The sequence below is a fragment of the Sphaeramia orbicularis genome, chromosome 12, assembly GCF_902148855.1.
Source record: "Sphaeramia orbicularis chromosome 12, fSphaOr1.1, whole genome shotgun sequence".
NCBI lineage: Eukaryota > Metazoa > Chordata > Actinopteri > Kurtiformes > Apogonidae > Sphaeramia > Sphaeramia orbicularis.
The window spans coordinates 46,010,143-46,029,060 of record NC_043968.1 but is presented as its reverse complement, the minus strand read 5'-3'; the positions used below and the strand labels follow the sequence as shown (position 1 = coordinate 46,029,060).

The 18,918-nt window shown below is 38.3% G+C and overlaps 1 protein-coding gene across 2 annotated transcripts in view; it reads right to left on the bottom strand.

The window, feature by feature from the left end:
• lrp6 (low density lipoprotein receptor-related protein 6) overlaps nucleotides 1-18,918 on the bottom strand; it is a 57,803-nt gene that overhangs the window by 37,391 nt on the left and 1,494 nt on the right. For both annotated transcript variants that reach the window (XR_003936799.1, XM_030149078.1), the window contains exon 2: nucleotides 16,282-16,678. Coding sequence is in view for 1 of the 2 variants with exons in the window: in XM_030149078.1 (XP_030004938.1) it covers nucleotides 16,282-16,678 (397 nt within the window). In the remaining variant the exon portion in view is untranslated. The remainder of the gene's footprint in view (nucleotides 1-16,281; nucleotides 16,679-18,918) is intronic.

Below are 18,918 nucleotides of genomic sequence, written 5' to 3'. Positions count from 1 at the left end.
AAACTGATCAACAGCTTTCAGTTTTTGGACATCCTGGACAGTCCTTGTCTGTGACTTGTAGTTTGTGGGAAACACCATATTGATGCCAGGGGTGAAGAGCTGAGGTCAGGAGAAAGTTCAAGGCACCAAAGAGGGAACACAGCCGGACAAAAGCCTGAGGGGGAGGGGGGGTCCCTGAAAAGGGTCATTTAATGAGTCCCATTACATGGCTTTTAAAATCCGTCTGATGTACTGACAAGGCCTCTCCGTCCTGCAGCACCATGTCCACTCAGTAACAGGACATCTTTGTCATGTCTACAGCACACATTAAAACCACACAGAGCCTAACACATACATCAACACACAACACACAGCTACGGGAAACACTTCACAAGGCAGAACACACACAACTGATCAACGTTTTGTTATCAGAGTTACAAGAAAATAACAAGTAAGTCTTGTTATAATTTCTACAACTTAATTAACTGTATATATAAACTGTAAAAATGGATCTGAGACATTAAAATATTTGTCAATTATAAATTGCTGACTTTAGAGGCAAAACAATTTCATTATGCTTCTATCATTGCTTTTAGCAAATAAAAATGGAGTGATATTCAAAGAAAATAATCTCAAGATTCCCCATAATGGTTTAAAACAACAGTGAACCATCTTCATTGTAACAAACAATTACTTTCATTAATGATTCAATTATTTTTAGCCACTTCCACTACTTCATCATTTAATCCAAGGGTTCCCAAAGTGGGGGTCTCAACCCTCCAGTGGGTTGTGGGATGCCAGTGGGGGGTCGTGAGATGATTTTCAGAAACCTTGTGATGTGATTCCTGAAGTGGTTATGACTGATTAAGGGCAGTATTGATGCACCTTTACTTTAAAGGAAAAAATTTTGATATTATGAGTTTACAGATACGTAGGAGGTGCTTTTACCTTGAAAGAGCAAAAGTGCCATTAATACAGCGTGAACAGCAGCTTGACAGTGACTAACAGGTAAAGCATTGTTGGGCCTACAGGTTTGACTAATGGTGTCACATTCATAAAAAATAAACATAAAAAGGCCAATAAATGTTGTAGAAGAGACACATTAACCTAAATAAACATCAACATTAACCCCCCTTGAACCCCTGCACATAAAACAGAACACAATGAATAAAATGTCAAGTACCCACAATTAGGGCTGGGTATCACGGCGAATTTCCTAAATCAAATCGATTCATAAGGTTCTGAAATGATTAATCATGATTCAATTTGATCCGATCTGATATTGATTTGATTCAGTATTAATGGATTGGTATTACTAAATGAATCTGAATCAAAGTACAATTTTGAGCTGTAACCTGATTATTTGACTACTGCAGCCATGCAACACATCAATACTGGTATCAATATTGACATTTGAAAGGAAATAAATATGAAATTTCAGCAGTAAATAGCTGAATCTGCTCTTAAATAATGAATGGGACAGAAACATTGCCATGTTTCTACAGTGGCTCAGAACGGACTTCTTTGTCATCTTTATTCTGTTTTATGGCTGGGGACTTCTAGTGTTAAGGCACATTACTATCACCTATGGCTGACTGATTTTATTTCATTTGTAAAACTAAAGATAGGCTAACATTTTGTTAAAATCACAGAAGTTGCTGTAGATTGCTGGTGCCAGAAATCTATATCATGTTCAACAATGAGACATTTTCTATCATTTGCCTTTTTAAGCTTCACGTCCATCACAAAGTGTCGGTCACTAACGGTGCCTATGAGAAACATTAACAGGACTGTTACTGCAGGAACCGGAGGCTCAAATAACTCCTCCCACGTCACATTATACCAGGTGAACAAAACAAATGTAAAAGCTAATGAGTAATGTCAGTTTGCTGTATATGAGTATCATGATCAAACTGTCAATATGTAGGTGACCTATGCCAAAAACCAGAAAAGCGAAAGTACAAAGTCCTGCCATCGTCACATCCTCTAACTCCATGTTTCCAAATGAAAAAAATGACCCACAAACAGAGCTACTGGGCCTCTCCACGTAATCCCATTCAACTCAATACAAAAGCCTTAACTGATAGCTTGCCCAGGAGCAAAAAAAGTCTTTAAACACAGCAGCTGGTTGGGTTTCACTCAAACAAAGACACCCCCCAACTACCAAACGAGCTGCTGGCTGTGACTAACCTGCACATAACGAGAGAAAACTTTAATATGCACATCCAAACAGACCAGAGAAATTCAACTTCAAGTTCAAACTGCTACTTAAATCTAAAGACCCACATCTATAGGTCTGATTTCAGGTGGGATTTTTTTCAGCCTGAACAATAAATCCCAAGCCAGGGGGGGAAAAAAAAGTGCAGAGAAATGCCGTGCACACAACATATCCCCTCACCACAAGAGCTGCATTGTATTTGGTACCTGATGCATTAATCATCCGAGTTGAACTGAGTCCAGCTCTGCGTTCCACCGTGGATTTGGAGAACCAGTTTTCCTTAAAGACTCTGCTGCACCATGACAAACTAAACTCAACCAGAGACCAAACAACATGCAACAGACCCAAACATGGAATCTAACCACAAACATTAAAACTGCAATACGGACATCTAAAAACTTGAAAAGTTGCAAATAACTATTTTATTTGCTTGATAATTTGACAATTCCTCAATTAATTGACAATTTTATCAGTAAAAAGATGTGAAATAGTGAAAAGCGAAATAGTGCTGAAGTTCTTTTGACAACTATATTCAATCACTGAATGCACAACTGATCTTTAAAACTTAGAAGTTAGGAAGTGATGCTGTTCTTTTTCATATGATGATATGTATTTGGACTCTAGTTACATCTATTTAAATAAATCACCTTAACAAACAGCCACTGATTGCTATTTTCTGATTCTATACATTCAACTGTTCAAGTCCATGTTAAAAGAACAGTTAAGGAATGTCAAAATAAATGCAGAAAGTTAATATGAGCTGACAATGAGGCTTTAGCCATTCAAAATGGTAAATAAAAAATATTGTGGCAATTCAAAATATATATTTAAGACAATACATATTCATAATCTTCAGTGGCAGATAATGATTACTGACAAAGAACAGCTGATACATATAATGCTGATATGTTGAGGTTTTTGGAACTGATAAAAATACAACCTCTTCATAGTAACAAATGGAACAAAAAAATGCAGGATTTAATGAACATTTATTAAACCATTATGTCTGCAACGATTTTGCAAAATATACTGACCTCGGTCTGCACTTCATTTACTTAAAATAAGAGGTGCATGAACTCAATCAGTGTAACTTTTTTTTCTCCCACCCACACTGGCATCATAAAGCAATCACCAGCTGCTGCTGTAAAATAACTGGCCAATATTGATCATTTCAAAATATCCATGAAGACTTTTTTAGTGTCCCCTTTATTGTGCCAGTCCTTTTTTGAAAGCCTGCTGAAGCTGTAGATAAAGTTAAATTGATTTTGCATGAAAAGGCCATTCTTACCGTGAATTATCAAATAATCTTTTTTTTTTTCATTTCAGAAAGTCCTAAGCCAAATCCAACACTTAAGGATGAACTGAAACACAGAGCCAGGCCTGATCACCATCAGAGCTGGAGATATCTGTTGCTTCCAGATTGAAATACTTTGGTCTCATTAAAATAAATTCTAAGCAGTTGAACTCAAGTACTAAACTTGTGTTTTCATAATATGGCAATCATAACTTGGTTATGTGGTTTACATTGACTTATTTTAAACTCCTTTCGGGAGTTTAGCATATTCACTGATAATAACATAAGGTAATGTGATGAACAGTACTCAAACTCTGCTGCCAGATTCAAAATCTCGTGGAAACCCCAAAACCAGAAAAGTAGAGGCTGTGACAGCAGTGTTACACATGTGCAGCCATCTATAGACTTTTGGCCATTTACTGTATGTCCGAAGACAGACGCTGAGCATTCATTCTTCACTTACACACTTATAAATGAAACCACCCTTCCCTCCCACATGGTGTATATGAATGTGTTCCTGCTGCAGCACCTTCCTTTGGCAGACAAACTGCTGGAAAAAACAAAACAGCTGCCACAGCAACAATGGGCCTTTGTGAAACACACGCAACCAAACAAAACAACAGAAAAACACCAACGTATGCAACCCATTTTATGCATCAGCGCAGGGGCCTGTATTTGTGTACAAGTCATGCTAATGAGACGGAGGATGAGTGAAGGCAGTGCTCTCAGCGGGGGCTCCGACTGATTAAATCAGAAGCTGGTGGAGTTATTTGTACAAGAGTGTAATTACAGCTTTGTTCAACACCTCACTTCATCCTGACAATAGTCAAACAGTCATGTAATGCTGCATTCACACTACAGAATGATTTCATAGTCAGTTATTAACCACATTAAACACGTACATTGTTAAGGAAATTTGATAGAAACTTAAACATAAAAACACAAAAATTACTACTTTGTAAAACTTCCTTCCTGTATCACTCATGATACAGGCTAAACACAATGCTGTCACTGCTACTACCACAGCAATTGATTCATTGTCCAAATCACTTTTTAAGTGAAAGTTTCCACATTTTAATAAGAATTTTTCAAAATAAATGTGAAATCATGCATTTCCTCTGAAGTCTGAATGCCAAGTTGCGTTCCTGAGAAACGAGAAACCAGATGTTCGATTTTGTTTAAACTATTCTTTTGTCAGAACATGACTAATGCCTGCCAAACATCTGGGGGCTATCTATGCACTGAAATTATCTCAACATTTAGTGTTTGTTATTGTTATATTTATATTGAGGAAAACTCTTTCATGATAAGTATCATGAACTGATTAACAGCTTGTCAGCAGACAAAATATATGACAACTTATGCTGAAGATGGAGCTGCTCCTCTGTTCAGCCCGTCACCAGTGAGGATTTGCAGCTTCTCTTGGTCATAAGAATATGTGAGAATAAACTGGATGTAATTAGGTTTTGGACCTTTGGTTGTTTGGTCTTAGACAAATTTACTTCGTATTCTAGGACACCAAACATTACCATATTAGTAGTATGAAAAGCATAACCTTACTGTGCAACATTCATTCCTGAGATCAGCCTATAACACGGGTCTACAATTTGTTTAGAAAATAGAGATGAAATGTGCTAAATGTTACATATTTCAATAAGATGAACTGGAAAACAAATGACAAAAGTGCTGGTTTGCTGATGTTTTCAAGGCATAAGATAAAGTGTTATTACACATTTTGTTGGTTTATGTACATTTATATATTGATACATTCATTCATTCATGCGCAGATAGTGTTTTGAAGTAGATCTCATAGCTCTGAGACAAATATTCCTTTTGAGGAAAACCCATTCTCTTGTTAATTTTCAAATTTCATATTTTGACCCAAGACTATGTCTTGGAACCTTCAGCCAACCTGCAGTTTTGACTTGATTTTTCTTTATCAGTGACTCACATGTGGTAAAATTTCACTACTTTTATTCTGGAAGTATTTTACACGTAGACCAGTGTAATAACACCTTGTCACTCACTTGAATAAACTGCATACTGATATTATTTTATGTTATTCTGACACACTTAACTACAGCATATTAGGCAGTGAGCCCTGCACCCGTGACTTAAATGATTAATTTTCGAAAAGCACGGCCAAAAAAATGGTGCCTGGCTTGCTCAAAGCTTTGCAAATGATCAGTATATATTGTTCTCTTACCTTGTTACGGCCTAATTCTGGCTAAATCTATCTATTTTTTGAAAAATGAAGTGAATCATCAATTAACTCTAGAGGGCCACTGGACGTGTTGGCACGTCCTGATGACATGCGTGATTTAAGATGACGCGGCAGCAAGATGGAGCCTTGCTGAAACTCCGTTTTAATTTGTGTGGAAAATGCAGATCTCAAACTAATACTATGAAGTCAATTGTGTTGAAAGTAGTGCTGTCAAACAAGAAATTTTTTAAAAATTAGAATAATCACAGGGTTGCTGTGGATTAATTTCAATTAATCACGATTAAATATTGTTCATTTTTAATCTATATTAATCTTGTTCCATTTTGCATGAGCAAACAGACTCAAGAAAGAAGGGAATATATAGGCACTTAAAGTGTTTATTAAACACCTTCAACAGTTTCAACAAAACAACTTGAAACAACTGTTCCGTCTTTTGTTCTCCGTTTTTTTTTAATTCAAATTTCCCATCCTGAGGTCCAATGTGCTGTTTAGCATCTTCATGTGTTGGTTCTGTTGCCTGTCACTACCAAATCAACAGGCCATTTACGCATGCGCAACAGTAACTCTACTTGGACAAACTGCCCGAAATGCATTGGCAGAGACGTTCAGAGTCATTCTGCACTGCAGATGGGTTAACTGCATTAAACTGTGTATTCAGAATAATCATGATGATGGATTAATCCGTGTTAATGTGTTAATTTTAACAGCCTTAGTTGAAAGCACATGTAAAATAACAATAATAATGTAATAATTACATTTCTATAGCGCTTTTCAAGGCACCCAAAGTGCTCACATTCTCACTCTGGTGGTGGTAAACTATGTTTGTAGCCACAGCTGCCCTGGGGCAGACTGACAGAAGCATGGCTGCCAATTCGTGCCAAACGGCCCCTCCAACCACCACTGACCATTCATATACCAGTGTGAGTAGCACTGGAGGCAAGTAGGGTGTAGTGTCTTGCCCAAGGACACAACAGCACATGACTAGGACAGAGCAGGATTTGTACCGCCAACCCTTTGGTTATTGGACAACCTGCTCTACCTCCTGAGCCATGGCCACCCCTAAAACCAAGTTTATGAGACACTAAAAACATAATTTTTCAGCAATAGTGTAATTACATTTGATGCACGTTTGGTGCAGGTAGAGATGGTAAAAACGGGCCTCTAAGTGAATTTCTTGCAAGCAGGAAGTGCTTGCATGAAAGAAAACATATCACAACATTTCTATTGGTGGAAAAGTGCATCACATGGACCAGAGACATCCACACCAAGGATTTGAATCGGTGGTCCAAAACAGACGTTTGTGATGTGATGTGATGCCGGTAGCTTCAGTGCAAATCGGATACAACTGCCGGCTAAATGTGCAATGTATCTTTCTTAATATGTCTGCATCGGTAAAACCCATGGTTACATCAATTATTACATAGTTTATCTCCTCTGCACCCGTGTTTTCAAGGTGCCTTGAACACACTATCACTATCTTTCGGTGTTTTGTTATTAAAACATACTAGCGGATTGACCCGTGTGAATCCATGGGTTCTCACTGAACTAAGCTTACTGGTGTAATAAACAGATTAAGAAAAAAACATAATGGCCCTCATTTTGTTTTGTATTGAAATCAAAAGCAAATGCATTCATAGTTACTTTATATATTTCTTTGAAAGGGCTTTACATCATTACTGAATGACTTTATCACATTCACATTACTTGACTAAGCTTACTGATGTAACACAGATTAGGAAGAAATAGAATGGTCCTCATTTAGTTTAGTATTGACATGGATGTGGACCAGAGATTTTTACACAGGACTACACGTGATGGTTTGTGAATTTTACTATTCCCGGTAGCACATGAAGGCAGCATAAGACTTTTACTCAGGACTGAACATGGTGGAGGCAAATGTTAACAGGCCGGGCCTGACCGGGGACCAACATTGTGGAACCACAGTAAGAACCAGACCTAGACCTGATTCACCCATCATGTTACAGCGATTCTGTTGATCCGCACCCCCCCAATTAGTTGCTGTGAATGGAGTAATAAATAAAGTAATAACTCTAAAAGTATTGGCCATATCAATATGCAGTTTTCACCTGTCTGATCCTTGACCCAAAATACATAAGTACTCCAAAAGGCACAGGCTAGATCTGTCCAGTTTTTGAATTATAAAGCTGATACACATATATACCCCAAGTACAGCTGCAGCGCGCACGCACACACACACACAGACACAGAGATCACTTGGCTTTTAAAATATAGATGGGAGCCGGGTGGTGCAGCTGCAGTTAGTAAACAGCACACATGGAGGGAAGTGAGAAAATAGGTGAAGAGGAGATATTCAGCATACCTCTGAAGACACACAAGTCAAAAGTTTACCGATTTGCAAAGTACAGGGGGAGCAATTGTTTAGCTCTGAATGGTGATGTGTTGCAGTAGTGGAAAAAAAAAGGTGGATCTTCAATTGCTGTGGCTTGTTGATGCTGGGAAACCCTTAATAGTTAAGTTTTATAAGCGTTTTACAAAACACTGTAAAATTACAGTGAACACTATTAGTAAGAGGACCTGACAAAAGGACTTTTTTGCCGTGTTTCCACTATGTGCTATCGACTCGACTTTTTTGCATTTCCATTACAAAAAAGGGCCTGGAATCTAGTACCTGGTACTAGTTTTTTGGTATCACCTCCGCCGAGGTTCCAGGACTAGGGATCAGATACTAAAACGTGACGTGTAAACACTGCAGACCACTGACTGGTCAGAGAGTTGTCTCTGTGACCTGCCGTTTTACAAAAAACAGATGCAGAAGTTTCCAGTAAGTATAGTGGTAGGTTAATCCACATGATGACAGGCCGTAAAACTACACCATGGTTTGTCGAGGAAATTCAGACGTAAAAATTCAGCATGAGCTTGACGGGACAACATGCAACGAGCAAGTTTATCAGCAACTCTCTGAGCAGATGACACGGAAGTAACGCGCTGCATCGCTATGACGTCCAGGTACTGTAAAGTCTGTAGTATCCTGTAATGGAAACGGTCTCCAGGAATAGGACCTGGTACCCGAGTTGAGTCGAGCCAAGCTGAGCCAGTTCCACGTAGTGGAAATGCGGCATTAGTGAATGGTTCATGCGTTTTGTTTTGTTTTTTTTAATTAAGAGGCCAAAAAAAAATTGCCTAAATAAATTTACTGTATAAGTAGAGAATGAAATTAAAAACAAATGCAATGAAAAAAACCTTTTTTGTTTACAATTTAGTGTTTACTAGGAATAAAACAATCCTCTGACTGTAACATTGAACTGCATCTTCTTTTTCAGTTGGTTTCAATGGTTTGCTTTACAGAAAACAATCAAGTATCAAATACATCCTTCACAGGGAAAGAGAGATGACAAAATAATTGTGATGCTGTTTAGAAACCAGATGCGGGCTTGTAAATTGTTTGTATTGTGTTTAATCGTTTTGAATCACATCGAACTGAATCGCATTCTATAAAGTCAAATCATTAATGAATCACATCACAAACAGGGGTGAATCGTATCACATCACATCGGCAAGGGGCTTTACTGTATCATATCGCTGGCAGTGTATCGAATTGGCCTCAGTGGTGGGAACTCAGTCCCTAGTCCAAACTGTGCTGTGAAATAATCTAACTAATATAACTTTTATACCTAGTCATCTCCATCTTATATCAATTTCGACTTAATTTGTAATTCTAGTCACTGAAAAGTGACAGGAATTTTATTATTTTCCCCAATTATTTTACTATTTTCATTATATATTTCTCAACTATTTTTGCACATTCGTATATGGTTGAATAAATGTTCTAAGCTGTTAAAATGTTGCTTGTATAATGAACAGGATCTGACAATACATTGAACGTCGCATGTTGCTTTTACGCCCGCTGGAATATTACACCCTGTTCCTCCATTTCTGCCTAATACACTGCTTAACTATTTGGCAGTATTCTGTGAATAAAACTTGATTAGGCAGGTAGATAATAATGTGAAGACCAACCCATTTTGAAAATAGCTGTAAAACTACAATCACCTGTCTTTAAAGTTAATTTATTGGATATCAATTAAAATTGAATAAAATTATTTAAATACACTACTTTTGCTCTGATGCAGCCAACTAATACAATCTGAAGCAATATTAATAACAAAACTAACAAATACTATTAAATAATTAAAATATTTTGTGTGGTTACTGTAAAATTTTACACCAACATTTACATTTTTTATTGCAAATACATACTGATCATCATTTTTCCTGACGTCCAACTGTGATACCATGACTTCTATTACTGACATGAATAACTTCATAGTTTGGCATAAATACAATATTTCTTCCACTGCAGCTCGAGAGAACAAAAACTGTTCTACAGTAGTACTGTTTTAGCTCCCAGCTACACTATCTCTGGATATGTATAAATGCAAATGATAAAAGTCGACATAAGTCCAAATAAGACTGATCAGACTCGAGTCTTAAATCTGATAAGGGCCTGGTGTGTCAGTGAAGCACTCGGTGTGACTTTTATCTCTGATACTGTAGTGGATCAAACACTGAGGAGGGAAGAGTTTCTGTGAATAGAAACCCAAGAGAGACAGGAAAGAAAGACAGAGCGACGGGCCTCAATTTAAATAAAACTAATGAATATATTAGAGCCTCTTTTATCTGAGTCCTAATGGATTTACATCCTTATCCAACGCCTCTGTGGAGCCTCAGTGGAAAAACAGGGAGAAGAGGAAACATGGTGGAGGAGGTGTGTGTGTGTACGTGTGTATATGTGTGTGTGTCAGTTTTAGACGAGGATCAGCAGGTGATTCCGAGTGAAATAAACATCAGTTACTTTAACTGCTAATAAAAATAAACTCAGCCATGGGTTTGTTTACAGGCTGACTAGGGGGTATATTGTGCTAAAGCTGTTCAATACAGAAAAGTGACAAAAGCCCCATTTCCACCGCAGGAACTTTACCTGGGAACTTTGAAAAACCTTGGTACATTTCAACTGAAATTTAGTGCTGCCACTAATGGCTAATCCTTCGCCTAATTTTTCAATTAGTCGACTAATCTAAATGACCAGCTTTTTTAAAAATCAAGTGTTCGTTATTTTGTTGTGTCCATTTTATTTTGAATCCAACTCAACAACCAAAACATAAAATGTCACCTGTACCATGAAACTGTAAACAATATAAATAACTTAAATACTAGCAAACAAAAAATTCCAAAGAGGGATGCTTTCCACATTCCAAAAAAAAAAAAAAAGAAATTGCACAAAGTTATTCAAGTAAACGGCTAGCTATATCAATATAAAACAAAATGTAAATACAACAGGCCCTTACAATTTCCAGTGAGTATTTGTTTAACAGGGCAAATATATATATGGTGCAAGTATGGTCTCATATCTCTCACAATCATTTTCAGGACACTGTCAGTGAGTACTGCTGCATGTTGTGGCGTGCAGTCCTTCATTGGAAGGATGAATTCAACCAGACTACTTGGCCTACAACTAACAAAAAGAGAAGAGAAAAATACACAATGAGCCTACTGATGTAGACATGGAGAACCCATTCCTAATATCCTGTCTGAGCTTTCACCTTAAACTTCACAGCCTACTTTTGTTGGAAGCTCATTAAGTAAACTGTTCAAAAACAATGTGTGGCCTATTAACAATCTAAGCATAAGCATCTGCATTTCCATTAGGCTATACCAGGGGTCAGCAACCTTAAACACTCAAAGAGCCATTTCGACCCGGTTTCCACGGAAAAGACAACACTGGGAGCCGCAAACACTTTTTGACATCTGAAATGAAGATGTTAGCCTATATATACCGTAAATTCCGGACTATAAGCCGCTACTTTTTTCCCACACTTTAAACACTGCAGCTTATCCAACGATTTTACCGGTACCACAGCTTGGTGCTGCGGCTCGAGGTGCCGGTGGTGCCGCGGCACCGGTGGCACCACGGTGCCATGGCACCTGACACTGAGCCGTAGTACTGCAGTGCCACAGCACCTAGCGTTGGCCCCGAGGTACCGCGGCACCTTGGTCGTGCCATGGCACCTGGCATCATTAAATGTTCTATTTTCTTCAGATATTTTTCTTTTCTTAGATTTCTCCATACTTGGCCTACCTGGGGTTGAAAGTCTCGATAAATATACAGCGTTTTGGCGGGCTGTTGGAGAGTGTGACGCATATTTTGAGCGACAAAAAATAATACTATATATATATATATATATATATATATATAATTTTATTTTAATATTTCGAGATCACAATAATCTTACAATTTACAACTACAATTAAACAAACACAAATAAAATACTTTGTTCAGATATTGTGCAGTTTTGGTGTCGCAGGGCATTCCGCGCATGCTGGCTGCCACGTCAAGTGCTGTCAAACGTTTCTGAAGAAGGCGAATGCTGATCACCGAAATTGCACAAGGTCTGAAGAAAGAAGTTAAAAACTTTGACTTAATAAGAAGACATGATACACGTTTTTGAGACAAATAACATACACTTCAATCGGACACTTATAATTTATTTTCCCAAGCCACGCAGAGCCGCAACATAAGGATGAAAGAGCCGCATGCGGCTCCGGAGCAGCGGGTTGCCGACCCCTGGGCTATACCATATTAGTCAGAGTCTGGACTAGCCTACTACCTAAATCAAGAGAGACAGCAGGCGCCTATCAAGGCACCGGCATGGATTCCCCAGGTGCAGCACCTGTGGCACAAAGCCAAGGTACCTGGGGCTCGTCTCTGCCAGCGGTCGCAGGGAGATCCCATTCCCAGTGCGTTTGAGATGGGAGACCAAAAATAAGTAGGCGGTCAATAGTAAACAGATGCGTTGATTAAAAAAAAATTGCTGTTGACTAATTTTCATGGTCGATTATGTCACCTAATTGCAACAGCACAACTGAAATTACCTGGGTAAAATCCCTGAACTGCAAACTTTCCCTGAAAAAAGTTCCTGGTAGGGGGGTGGGACTTTTCAGATTCCCTCTGGATTATAAACCTGAACCTTGTTGAACATATTTGCTGAATACTTTCAAAAGAAATGTAACAGGACTTCGAGTTGGTGACTTGAAACGACCGAGCCTCATTTGGATAATTTTTCAGGAACTATGAGGTGGAAACGCAAAGCACACAGATTGCCAGGAATTCCTTCGACCAGGTAAATAAGTTCCTGGGAATCTGGTGGAAAAGGGGCTAAATTAAAGGACAAGCCCAAAGAGAGTAAGGCTGGATTATCAAACTTCAATACTTTTTTTTGGCCCCAAGTGTCTATGTTTTTTTTTTTTTTTTATTAATGATCATAAAAGAATATTAATAGTAGGAAACTTCTCTTTTTTATGTTACAAATGGTTTTGATTGTAAAAATGCTAGGGCACTAAAACTTAAGAGCTGGCATAAATGAAGTTAAACCACATTGTAATAAATCAATCTGTACTTTTTAAGTTTCAAAACAGATTCATGTAAATAAAAATATAGATGTGCTGAAAAATAAAACTCTTATGATACATTTCTGAGCATCAGCATCAGATGGGAGTGGCCTCTTAGAAAATACCCTTGTCAACAGGGTATGAGGACTCACTGAATGGTTCGTTGAGTATGAGAATTATGTGAATCATGCTATGGCCTTCACAGTAACCAGATATGAAACCAGTTCAACAAGGTTTTGAACAGATGTGTTAGACAGCGTTATTAACCACCATAGTCATTCTTCTCTCAGTTGGCGTTTTAAGTTTTTAGTTTTCCAGTGAAGTTCACACTGAAGTTGTTCTTAAAGCAGGAGGTGGAACGACACCTTACTAAAGTATTTTAATGTTTTTTTCCTTTAATATGTCACCAGTCTGCACATATATACTGTGTGCCTCTGATGTTGGTATTAAGTATGGTGTGTGAAATCATTCGGTGATCCTTACTGTAACACAATCTATATGTAATCCTGATGATACAGAAGTTAATATCATCACTAAAAAATTACCAACCTGAGAAACTGTGTACAACCTGGACACTGAACCAGCAACTCTTCAGAATTAAACTCAGATGATCCATGACAGTGACATGGAGCACAAAGTTCAAGAGGTGATTTAACTAGTCCATCAGTCCATTTGCCCTGATCAGATAAGTAAGATGTGATGCACTTTTAAATAAACTGGTATAGAGGCAACATAAAGAAACCTGTAGTGAAACAGAATGGGGTAATTCTAAACACCAGTTATTTGAAGGGAAGGTCCAACTAAAAGAGAAAAATATTTAAATGTGATACAAAGTATGGTCATTTTAAGCAATTTCATCACTGAATTTACAGAATAAATTCTCTACTGGCACCTTTACTGTTACAAAATTATAGATCATAATGGACCAGGAGATGTTTACTGTATGGCACAGCCCTAATGCTTCATTTTATGCTAGCAATTTGTGGCATTTACAAATGTTCTCATGCTGTACTGATAAACTGTGTAAGACTTGATCTGTGTTTAACACTAAGTTGCACTTGGATTTATTGTAAACTCTAAAAAGGTCAAAAGTAGAGCACTCATTTTTCCTGTTTTGTTGTAATTGAAGCGGTTCAAGTCCTGTGAGTGACCTGAAATCAAACAAAGGTAAACTGCCAGAGGTTAAAAAAGTTTAGGTTACCAAAAACAAAAAATAATTTCAGTTTCAGAGTCTGAAAATGCCGTTTTTCCAGGGAACAGGTTATGGGTTAACAACTTGTAGCTTCTCTGTTGCAATGGAAGGAAATTCAACTTTAAAAGTACATGTAAACAACTCCATGCATCCTGTCTTTTGCTGATTACTTACAAACCCTGTGTAGCAGAACAGACTGTTTCTACACCCTCTACGGCTTTATTTGGCGAATACTGTACTGGAGGATGTAGTATATTGTACCATAATGTTGAGGAAAAAAAAAAGTTAACAGTATTTTCTCTGAAGGTCTTTCCTTCTGAAAAAAATGGAGGTCCCAAAATTTCTGAATGTACTGTATGTGTAATTTGATTATGTAACATGTCTGTGCTTCTGAGAACATCATTCATTTCCCTCTAAACTAAAGGCTCAGGTGTATTGGTACTGGTGGTGTTCGTGTTTATCCTCCTGCAGATGCTCTCTATCTCGAACTGATACAATACATTCCTCAGCTGCCGACAGTGAACGCTTCGCCTCCAAATGGACAGAAAAAAAAACCCCTCAACACTGACACTGTTGTTCAGTATTCCAGAAGAATCCAGTGGACGGGCAGCGGGGCTGGAGGAGCAGCTCAGCCTCCCTGCAACCCAATCTGATCCAGGACAGAGCTGCAGACAAAGCAGTCACCAACACACACCCCCACCTCCTGTTCACAGATTCAAAGCCTCAAGGTGCATTCAGGAGCAACACAAAGTGACACTCTGTCCCGCTGGGTTCTCAGTGTCAAAAGGTTTCTGTCACAAACAGACGCTGAGCTCGTTTCTACTGATAATATCACTGTTCAATGTAAAAACTTAAGTTCATGTTAGATGTCAACTCTAAACACTGATGATTTTCTTTATTCTCCAAAGAATAACCAGAAATTAATATTCCTAACTGAATAATTCGCCACTTACCAATGCATTGTTTAATTTAAAAATTAGAGGAAATACAATATGCTTGTACTTTGATTCTTCATTTTGCCATTAGGTCAAACAATAAAAAAAGATAATTACACTAATATAAAAAAGAAAAAGACAACAGATTCATGGATTCATATTTAAAACTAGGACCCTTTCCTGCCTCAATAGTGACTCAAACTGATATTTCAGAAAGAAAATATGTGCAGTTAATCCACAGCTCAACTTGAACAATCTGCTGATCTGTTTATTATTTTCTTCATAAAATGTATGTCATTTGGACATTTCTCACTTTTTTCCTGGTATTATATGGAACATCTGTTGTCGTCTTATCTTTCATTATTTTCTGTGAAGTAGCTTTTTTTTTTTTGCTGCTTTTCTAATTGTGTCATATACTTGTATCTCAGCCCTACAAGGAACCACCCATCTCATTCATAATTCCCCAAATGACCATTAACAGCAGGGATACATGCCATCAGCTACAGTAAAAACTTGAACAGATATATTTCCAAATGCACATCATAAAAAAGCATAATTAGCTATATCCTAACAGAATATTCTGTTTACATGACCTGTATCCAATTTGGACACTTGTTGTATTTTGTGAAATGGAGGAATATTAGCTTGCATGTAAATGTAGTGACTGATAATGCTCCTGGATCTTTATCATGACTATTCAACAAATAAAATGTCATTTGGTGTGTGTCTGTGAAAATGATGCCTTAAACTGCTCATATTGCTTTCCTAACCAACAAAACTGATCTTATATGTACTTCAGCGAACATCATTATTGTCAGATTGAGTAAAATGTAACTTCATTTAGATAACTACAATCATAACAGACAAAGGCTCCAGGATACAACTTACTGAGAACCAGCCTCTGGGCAAATCCCTATGCTCCTTCTTAAAACCACTTGGATGACACTGTTGGCATGTTTTCACACACCTGTGACACCTCTACTCTGAACCCTCCTCATTATCCAGACTTACCCTCGTCCTGGATCCAGAGCGATGGCCCTTGGCTGGTCCAGCTCTTGCCAGAATAAAACTTTCCTCAGAGATCCATCCAGCTCTGCCACCTCAATTCGATTGGTTTCTGAGTCTGTCCAGTAAAGTTTACTCCCTATCCAATCACAGGCGAGTCCATCAGGGGAGGCCAGGCCCGGTACCACCGTCTGCACCGCGCTGGCCCCTGACTGATTGAAGACAGTGCGTTTGATGGCCTCCTCACTCACATCGCTCCAGTAAATGAGGCCCTGGGAGTAGACATAGTCCACAGCGGCAGCATCCTCCAGCCCCCCCACCACCACCGTGGCGTTGGCCTTCTCATGTGCTGCATCCACGAGCCGCAGGTCCCGTCTGTTTGCATACAGCAGCAGTGGCACACCTAAAACACAAAAAACAAGTTCACACAAACAGTAACAACTGAAAATCTCGAGCAAAATCCTAGTACACCTACATACCTATTTATATGAGGAACATAAACACAAACTCTCAGGTTACATCCACACTAATATGTTTCAGAACATTTCAAAACAGCATTTTAGAATGAAACAATCTCTGTCCAGATGAGCATTTTAGCAAAGATTCAGAAAAAATACCTACATTGTAACCTGTCACATGACAATTCACATATAACTGGTATGTGTATGTCAGTATAAACAGGAAACAGGGGATTGGATGGCTGCTCATTTAAGAAAACTGAGGAGGAAGAACAGTGATAGCAAAAAGCATGACCAGATATTTAGTTGCTCATGGTTGTCAAAGCTACTGCCTCATCTTCTTCCAGAGAGGATCACATGACAGAGGCAAGAGAATTCATGACAAATAGCGAGTGATGAGACCCAGTCAGGCATCGAGTACAGGTGTCATTGTTTCCAAAACACAAAGCGAACTTAGACATACAGTCAGCTAATGCCAACAGATCACTATGCGCACATGCAAACCCTGCATAGAAAACTTTTTTAAATATTACAATTAGCATTGTTTCCTGTGGAATTTATCTCTTGGTTTGGCATTGTGTCATCCAGGGGGTGGGGGGTCAGTTTCTCTTCTTCATTTTTAAAGAAAGAACTACATTGCAACAGTATTTAATAATAACATCTAATAATGATTTTCATTATTATTATTATTAGTAGTAGTATTTATAATTAAGTCCTGATACACTCAATGACATAGTCATCTACAGCACAGAATGTCTCTGAACATCTCCAGCAACACATTTCAGGCAGTTTGTCCAAGTAGGGTAACTGTCACGCATGGGCAAATGGGCAGTTGATCTAGTAGTGACAGGCAGCAGAACCAACCCATAAAGATCAAAGACGCTACCACTGCAACCACTATACCGTGTTGTAAAACCTTACATTTTTTAATTCAGGACTTTAATATGCATAGCATGATGTGTAGGCCTATAATTGATTTTTTTTGTATCAAATGTATGGTGTGGCGGCGTGCCACGGCAAAACCTTACCAGCGGACACACTGCATTAGTGAGGACAGTGTCAGTGACTTTAAACAGAAAAAACTTCCCAATATGCCAATGACAATAGCTCAATCTTATTTCAGTTTAAAAGATTTGTCTGTGTAATTGTTGGTTTAAGTAGTTCTGTGCTGAAGAACAGTGCGAGTCTCAACATAAAAACACACATTAGCACATGTCTGGTGAAATCAATTGATTTTACTACATGTCTCTTTACTTTGTCACACTGTACAGGTGTGACCACAGTGATTGAGTGTTTGGCTATGAATGCTTCCAAAACATGGGCAACTGCACTCAGTACTATATTCAGTGTGTGTACACACACACACACACACACACATATATATATATATATATATATATATATATATATATATTCTTTAATCACTTCTGCTCACACTACAACTTCACAATATGAATATGACAAGGACCATACACGCAATTAAGTATATTTAAGCAAATTAAAAAAGTACATTTATATCTGTGGCAGAGTACATGAGTACATCACCATTTTTACACTGTTCAAAATCTGAAGCATCACCTTCTGCTGAGCCATTTCCAGTCTGTGTCTGTGAGTTGATTCTTACAGTTGCCTATAATGATCAGAAACTAATAAGTCACTGGGAGGTCAGTGCAAATTATTTAAATAAGTCACAGGCTGATTAATCAGCAGCAATTGGATGATTTGCAAACTATTGTTACAAGCAGAACTTGGCCCCAATAATGTGGGGAGGGGGCATGTACTGCGGCCCTTGTGTCACTACACATTCACCAAGAAAAACCTGCCACAGTGTCCTAAAATGTCAGCCCATAAATCTGTGCAGTCTTAATCTGTGCTTTCTAACTTCCGCCAAAGAATTCAACATCTACTGAAGCTTTCAAAAAGAAAAGGTATGAATTCAACTTTGTGAACCTGATGAGCTGCTGAAACGTTGAGGAGGCGAGAAGCAGCCGGGGACTCTGCTTCCTCTCTGTTGGATCTGGGCACAGTGCCGAACCCATAATTTGACACATCCACCGCTATACGCAACCGCATCGTTGACGAGGTCACAGAGAGCCCCGCAGCTCCGGCTCACAGCCTGCTTTCACTTCACTCCAGGGGAATTTCCTTCTCCAAATATTTACTAAATCACAACATCAAAACGTTG